General features: G+C 49.3%; 1 protein-coding gene across 1 annotated transcript in view; it reads right to left on the bottom strand.

The window, feature by feature from the left end:
* Positions 1–324: 324 nt before the first annotated feature.
* slc43a1b (solute carrier family 43 member 1b) overlaps positions 325–8,187 on the bottom strand; it is a 181,058-nt gene continuing 173,195 nt past the window's right edge. Inside the window, exons 13-15 of the mRNA XM_038801165.1 lie at positions 4,588–4,934; positions 681–804; positions 325–543 (exon numbers count right to left, since the gene is read on the bottom strand). Coding sequence (XP_038657093.1) covers positions 376–543; positions 681–804; positions 4,588–4,934 — 639 coding nt within the window. The 3' untranslated portion in view covers positions 325–375. The remainder of the gene's footprint in view (positions 544–680; positions 805–4,587; positions 4,935–8,187) is intronic.

Below are 8,187 nucleotides of genomic sequence, written 5' to 3'. Positions count from 1 at the left end.
GGGTGGGGAAAAGAAGAAAGTGGGGGGGAGAACAAGAGAGAGGGGAAGAAACTGAGGGGCAGAGGGGAAAAGGGAGAGAGGGGGTTAAATGGACGAAAGGTTGAGGGCAAAGGGTTGAAGCAGAAAGGGAATGAGAGGGGAAGAGAAACATCTACTGGTATGTAAAACAACAAGAACAAAACATAAAAGTGCCCAATAAGAATTAACAGGGATTGCTCGTCTCTGTTTGACCTCATCTTCGGACATCCTCTGCTGCCCTGGGAAACTGGAATTGGTCAGCCTGCCCTGACCCCCAACTTAACCTCCCCCCCTCCCCTCCCCATCTCCACCCCTCCCCTCAGCCCCACCAACTCTCATCCCAAATAAGGGTCCAGCTCAGATATCTGTTTCGCTGGACGGACTGTCCTTCTCTCCCACGGCCAGCACTTCGACTTGAAGGGTCTTCGCTGCTTCCCTCAGCTGAGTTTCCTGTCGGCAGTGGAAGTAGACGTTGATGGGGTGGATATAGGCTACTGATACCAGGACGATGAATCCAATGTTGATCTGTAAGTAAACGAGAGAGAGAGAGAGAGAGAGAGAGTATATGAGTTTGCATCAAGTGAACGGGAATCGCCGATTCACAGGAGGCTGGGTGGGAGACACGAGGATTCCCGAGAGTCGATGGTAACGTTGATACTTACATATATTGGGTTTCCATGCATGGGTCCTTTGACCAGGGCGAAGCAAGCGTACTGCAGTAGAGAGATAACTGCGGAGAGACTCATCAGCATGCCGTAGATTTTCCCAAAGTGGCAGGGAGGGAACCTGGGGGGGGGGGGGGGGGGGAGATTGAGAGCAGCGTCAGAGTATTCGAAGCCACTCAGCCCATCTACTCCATGCCTGCCTGTGCGTCTGCTCCACATGGACTCCGCGTCTCTCCCCCCCACCCCCCCCCCCCCCCCCAACTCTGGGAAGAAAATATTTCTCCTCATCTCTGACTTAGCTTGTCCCCCTAATTCGAATCCCTCCCTCGAGGGGAACTAACCCTCTCAGCAACCCCTCTTCCCCCCCCCCCCCCCACGCCGTCATGAGCCCCTCAGCATTTTATGTGCTTCAATAAGATCATTTCCCACTCCTCTGAGCTCCAACGATTGATACAGGTCCAGCCAATCCTCCCGAAGTCAAGCAAACCTGCTCGGAACTACTTTGAATGCAGCCCTCTCCTTTTCCTTAAATCAGGAGACCAAAACCGCACACAGTGTTCCAGATGTGGTCTCGCTACTGCCCTGAGCACGTGGAGCAAAACGTCCCTTTCCATTCCAATCCCCTGGCAATAGACGGCAACATTCCCCATCGCTGGCTGGTCCCAGCGGAATAACTTCACCAGTGGCCATCCATGTCCCCCCCCCCCCGGGGGCTCAGAGATCTCTCTCTCCGTTTAAATCGCACACTGCTGCTCTTCAGCCAAGGTGGACATGCTCACTCCCCCCCCCCCCCCATCATCCGTCTCCTGACAGATTTTTCTCCACTCACTTCACCCTCGCTTTCTGTCCCCTCACTTCACCCTTTGCAGGCTCCTTAAGTCCTCTTCATGACTTACTTTCCTACCTATCTTTGGCTCTTTAGCAACCATTCAAACCCTTCATCCAAGTCGTTTATAGAAATTATAAAACGGTTCAAGCTGTGTCACTGATCCCTCCGGCCCAGCACCGTCGCAACCCTATTTATGCCGACTCGCGGTTTCCTGTTCGCCAGCCAATCATCATCCTTGCTGATACGTTACCCTTCCCGCCCTCACACGAGTTCTTATTTTGCATATGTCAAATGCCTGAAGTGCAGCACATCCACAGGTTCTCCTCTATCTCTTGTCACTTTCTTAAAGAACTCCAATGACCTTGTCAAACATATACATAGAAGATAGGAGCAGGAGGAGGCCCTTTGGCCCTTCGAGCCTGCTTCGCCATTCATCACGATCACGGCTGATCATCCAACTCAATAGCCTAATCCTGCTGTCTCCCCGCAGCCTTTGATCCCGTTCTCCCCAAGTGCTAGTATCCAGCCGCCTCCTGAATATATTCAAAGTTTTGCCACGATTTGCCTTTCACAAAGCCACCGTGACTCTGCCGGATTGCACTGAAGTTCCCGGCTGGAATTGACTTCATAACAGATTGGAACACCATCCCAGTCGTAGATGTGTAAGCCAACTTCCCTGTTAGTCTCCCGCTTTCTGCCTCCACCCTTTCTCGAATAGATTCGCCGCCTCGCATTTTCCAATCCGATGGAACCTCTTCGGAATGTGGGTTTGGAAAATTAAAGCCAACCATATCAGGTGCCTCTTCTTTAAAGATGGAATCCATCGGAACGCCTGGGGACTTGGCAGCTTTTAGTTCCAATGGTTTCTCAGTATCCCTTCTCTGGTGACTGCAATCGTTTCATATTCCTTCCTCCCTTTCCCCTCCTGACACAATCATTGCTGGGGTGTTATTTGTATCCTCCTCAAGTGAAGACAGACGAAATCATATCTGTTCAATTCATCCACCATTTCCTTATTAGTCCACCACCAACTCCGCAGGCCCAACAACGTCTCCACTTCCGACGGAAGCTAAAGAAATTTGCATCGACTCTCACAAACTTCTACCGATGTGCGATAGAGAACATCCTATCCGGCTGCATCACAGCCTGGTATGGCAACTGCTCCTTCCAGGATGGCAAGAAACTGCAGAGTATGCCCAACATAAGAAGAACATAAGAACTAGGAGCAGGAGTCGGCCATCTGGCCCCTCGAGCCTGCTCCGCTATTCAATGGGATCATGGCTGATCTTTTGTGGACTCAGCTCCACTTTCCGGCCCGAACACCATAACCCTTAATCCCTTTTTTCTTCAAAAAACTATCTATCTTTACCTTAAAAACATGTAATGAAGGAGCCTCAACTGCTTCACTGGGCAAGGAATTCCATAGATTCACAACCCTTAGGGTGAAGAAGTTCCTCCTAAACTCAGTCCTAAATCTACTTCCCCTTATTTTGAGGCTATGTCCCCTAGTTCTGCAATCACCTGCCAGTGGAAATAACCTGCCCGCATCTATCCTATCTATTCCCTTCATAATTTTAAATGTTTCTATAAGATCCCCCCTCATCCTTCTAAATTCCAACGATTACAGTCCCAGTCTACTCAACCTCTCCTCATAATCCAACCCCTTCAGCTCTGGGATTAACCTAGTGAATCTCCTCTGCACACCCTCCAGTGCCAGTACGTCCTTTCTCAAGTAAGGAGACCAAAACTGAACACAATACTCCAGGTGTGGCCTCACTAACACCTTATACAATTGCTACATAACCTCCCTAGTCTAAAACTCCATACCTCTAGCAACGTATCACACAAGCTTGCCACTCACACAGTGATTCTTGTCTACACCTCCCGCTGCCTCAGGAAGGCAGACAGCATTATCAGAGACCCCTCCCACCCAGGCATTGCCTTCTTCCAGACCCTTCCATCAGGCAGAAGGTACAGAAGTCTGAAGACCTGCACATCCAGACAGAGGAACAGCTTCTTCCCCACAGCTACCAGACTCCTCAACGACTCCCCCTTGGACTGATCTGTTCCCTGTAAGAACACTATTCATGACGCCCTATGCTGCTCTTGTTTAGCCCTTGTTCCGCACTGTAACGAATCACTATTTGTCGATGTACCGTTTGTCAATGTACTCTGTTGATTATTCTTTTGTCTACTATGTACGTACTGTGCACGTTCCCTTGGCCACAGAAAAATACTTTTCACTGTACTTCGGTACATGTGACAATAAATATCAATCAACTCTCTGGAAGACCAACGCTCACTTTACTCTTGTCCCATTTTAAATCCCTGGAGAAACTCTTGTTTTCATGTTTCTAGCTGGCTTTCTCTCGTACTCTAATTTCTCCCTCCTCCTTAAATCTTTCGTCATTCTCTGCTGTTCTTTGTATTTTGCACAATCTTCACAAATGCCGCATATTATTGCAGAATTATGCGCTTTTTCTTTCCGTTTGATACGATCCTTAATTTCCTTCGTCACAATGTAGATCCTTCCCGTAGAGTCTCCTTTCCCCGCTGTGACATATCTTTGCCGAGTAGCCCGAAACATCTCCTTAAAATGTCTGCCGCTGCATCACTACGGACCCATCTTTCAATCCACTTTCCCGGTTCGCTATCGCCAGTTCGGGCTTCAGACCCTCGCCATTGCCCTTATTTAAGCTTACCACACTAGTCTTAGATCCAATCTTCCGTTCCTTAAATTGCACGAGAAATTCAATCACGTTATGATCACTGCTACCTAAGGATGGGGTCACTAATTAATCCTATCTCACTGCACATTACCTGACCAGAAAAACCTGTCCCCTGGATAGTGCTGCAAGAACCTGTTCCCCAAAACATTATGAACTCATCATCCTGACTGCCTTTGCCAATCTGAGAGAGGGAGCATTGAATACCCGGCGCTGCATGTAGGTGGCAGCTCAACAGCTGCCCGTTTCGCGCCACTGCCCGAGACGAATTCGGGAACCAGGTCAAACGTCGCTGGGCCGGGGGGGGGGGGGGGGGGGGGGGGGGGGGGGGCGTCACGGGCGAACTTACCCAATGGCGGTAAACGCGGCGTGTCCTCCGTACAAGAACGAGCGGTTGATCACCTGCAGCACGAAGGTGAAGTACTGAACTGGTAGCACGGGGATGGCAGCACAGATCGAGAAGAGGATGCACTGCGTGATGGTGATGGTGAGCGAGAGGACCGCCGACTTCATGTCGGCCAGCCGATGCGAGGAAGCAGAACCTGAGGTCGGAGGCAGAAAACAAAAAAAAAAGGAGTTGAAAAGAAAAATCCTTGACCGGGCCCGACCACCAATGAACATAAGAACTAGGAGCAGGAGTCGGCCATCTGGCCCCTCGAGCCTGCTCCGCCATTCAATGAGATCATGGCTGATCTTTTGTGGACTCAGCTCCACTTTCCGGCCTGAACACCATAACCCTTAATCCCTTTATTCTTCAAAAAACTATCTATCTTTATCTTAAAAACATGTAATGAAGGAGCCTCAACTGCTTCACTGGGCAAGGAATTCCATAGATTCACAACCCTTTGGGTGAAGAAGTTCCTCCTAAACTCAGTCCTAAATCTACTTCCCCTTATTTTGTGGCTATGCCCCCTAGTTCTGCTTTCACCCGCCAGTGGAAACAACCTGCCCGCATCTATCCTATCTATTCCCTTCATAATTTTATATGTTTCGATAAGATCCACCCTCATCCTTCTAAATTCCAATGAGTACAGTCCCAGTCTACTCAACCTCTGCTCGTAATCCAACCCCTTCAGCTCTGGGATTAACCTAGTGAATCTCCTCTGCACACCCTCCAGTGCCAGTACGTCCTTTCTCAGGTAAGGAGACCAAAACTGAAAACAATACTCCAGGTGTGGCCTCACTAACACCTTATACAATTGCAACATAACCTCCCTAGTCTTAAACTCCATCCCTCTAGCAATGAAGGACAAAATTCCATTCGCTTTCTGAATCACCCGTTGCACTTGTAAACCAACTTTCTGTGACTCATGCACTAGCACACCCAGGTCTCTCTGCACAGCAGCATGCTTTAATATTTTATCATTTAAATAATAATCCCGTTTGCTGTTATTCCTACCAAAATGGATAACCTCACATTTGTCAACATTATATTCCATCTGGTTCCAATGGTTGAAATTGTAACACGGTGGAGAAGGTACTCTCTGTTCCCGAGGACAGCTGCCGCCAGGAAAGATTGGAGAATCATTGCAAGGGTATGAAAACCAGTACAACATCTTTACAGCTACCACTGTCTGAAATTTGGCATTCCTGCATTGGTCCCGTGCCAATTAGAGGTGGACAATAAACACAGTTCTTGCCAGCAAGGCCCACATTCCATGAGCCAACTTTATGTAGTTTTTAAAAAAAGTTTCCACCACAGCTCGCCAAGGTGAAGCTATCGTGCTTCCAACTTAGAAAATTACAAAAGTTTGCTCCCCTGTCTGTAAAAGATTAAAAGGGGAAAGATTAAGGGGAAATAAATGGGCAGCACGGTAGCATTGTGGGTAGCACAATTGCTTCACAGCTCCAGGGTCCCAGGTTCGATTCCGGCTTGGGTCACTGTCTGTGCGGAGTCTGCACGTCCTCCCCGTGGGTGCGTGGGTTTCCTCCGGGTGCTCCGGTTTCCTCCCACAGCCCAAAAGACGTGCAGGTTAGGTGGATTGGCCATGATAAATTGCCCTTAGTGTCCAAAATTGCCCTCAGTGTTGGGTGGGGTTACTGGGTTATGGGGATAGGGTGATGTTGACCTTGGGTAGGGTGCTCTTTCCAAGAGCCGGTGCAGACTCGATGGGCCGAATGGCGTCCTTCTGCACTGTAAATTCTATGATAATCTATGAAAGAGGCTGAAATGGGGGTCAAATTCAGAGGATAGAAGTTCTCCCTGGACGGGTTGTTTTAGACGGGGCTGGAATCATTAATTAATTCACGTATCGAGGGAAGGAGGAATGTGGAGGCAGCCTTTTCCTCGAGTCAGATTTGTTCCCCAAAAGGGAAGGGTAAAGACACAGATTATCCTAGTTCCCGGCACAATGCTCTGATTGTTCAGTAAGTGCTGCCCAGTCGTAGGGATAACCCAGGAACCTGGGAGAGCCCTTGCTCCCGCCATTGTTACACCCTGGCTGATCAAGAGTCGCCATGCCAACCAGTCCCCCCCCTTTTCCCTCCTGTCATTTTTGGCTCTGAACTTTGGCACTCTTGTACTTGTCCCGACAGGCGGCAGGAGGGAAGATGGTGGCAAACCACGTCTCTCTTTTCAGCAATTAACCGCGTTTCCCAGTTTTCCGGGTATTCCTCGGGAGGTACTCACCTTTCAAAGAAGACTTTGAGGAACAAATTAAGCAGCGATTTCAGATGTTTTCGCTCAGCTGGTTACCGACTCATTAAAGCTCGCTGGGGTTTGCCCGGGAGGCTTTGCACGAGCTGCCCTGTCTTAAGGTAACTCCAGTTCAGAGGTCAGGCCGAGCCCAAGAGTTCTGAGGTCAGCGCATCTAAATTTTCAGAAGCTTCCGTGATGAATCGGCGAAAGCTAACTGTCACATTTAGAGAGCGAATGAGTGTGAGAGAGTGTGAGAGGGAGAGTGTGAGTGAGAGGGATTGTGAGAGTGTGTGTGTGTGTGAGAGAGTAAGTGACAGTGTGTGCGTAAGAGAGTGAGTGTGAGAGAGAGTGCGAGTGAGAGAGTGACTTAGTGAGTGTGTGTGAGAGAGAGAGAATGTGAGAGCGAGTGTGTGAGTGTGAGGGGGAGAGAGTGAGTGTGTGAGAGTGAGTGAGAGAGTGTGTGAGAGAGAGGGATTGTGAGAGAGAGTGTGAGTGAGTGTATGAGAGAGTGAGTGTGAGAGAGTGTATGTGTGAGTGTGAGAGAATAAGTGACAGTGTGTGCGTAAGAGTGAGTGTGAGAGTGCGAGTGAGAGAGTGACTTAGTGAGTGTGTGTGAGAGAATGTGAGAGCGAGTGTGTGAGAGTGAGAGAGAGTGAGTGTGCGAGAGAGTGAGTGACTGTGTGAGTGAGAGTGTGAGGGAGAGAGTGAGTGACTGTGAGAGAGTGTGAGGGAGAGAGTGAGTGTGCGAGAGTGAGTGAATGAGAGAATGTGAGAGAGAATGTGAGAGAGAATGTGAGAGAGAGAGTGAGAGAGAGAGAGTGAGAGAGAGAGAGTGAGAGAGAGAGTGTGAGAGAGAGAGAGAGAGAGTGTGAGAGAGAGAGAGCGAGAGAGAGAGAGAGAGTGAGAGAGAGTGTGAGAGAGAGTGTGTGTGAGAGAGAGAGAGAGAGAGAGTGTGAGAGAGAGTGAGAGAGAGTGTGTGTGAGAGAGAGTGAGAGAGTGTGAGAGGGTGTGTGAGAGAGAGTGTGTGAGAGAGTGTGTGAGAGAGAGAGTGAGAGTGTGTGAGAGAGTGTGAGAGTGAGTGTGTGAGAGAGAGCGAGAGTGTGAGAGAGAGAATGCGTGAGAGAGAGAATGTGTGAGAGTGTGTGAGAGAGAGTGTGCGAGAGAGAGAGTGTGAGAGGGAGTGTGTGAGAGAGAGTGTGAGAGAGAGTGTGAGAGAGTGTGAGAGAGAGTGTGAGAGAGTAAGTGTGTGAGAGAGTGTGAGAGAGTGAGTGTGTGAGAGAGAGTGTGTGAGAGAGAGAGTGAGTGAGTGAG

This window comes from Scyliorhinus canicula, chromosome 6 (assembly GCF_902713615.1).
Source record: "Scyliorhinus canicula chromosome 6, sScyCan1.1, whole genome shotgun sequence".
NCBI lineage: Eukaryota > Metazoa > Chordata > Chondrichthyes > Carcharhiniformes > Scyliorhinidae > Scyliorhinus > Scyliorhinus canicula.
The sequence above is the reverse complement of the archived record's forward strand: the minus strand, read 5'-3'. Positions and strand labels throughout refer to the sequence as shown.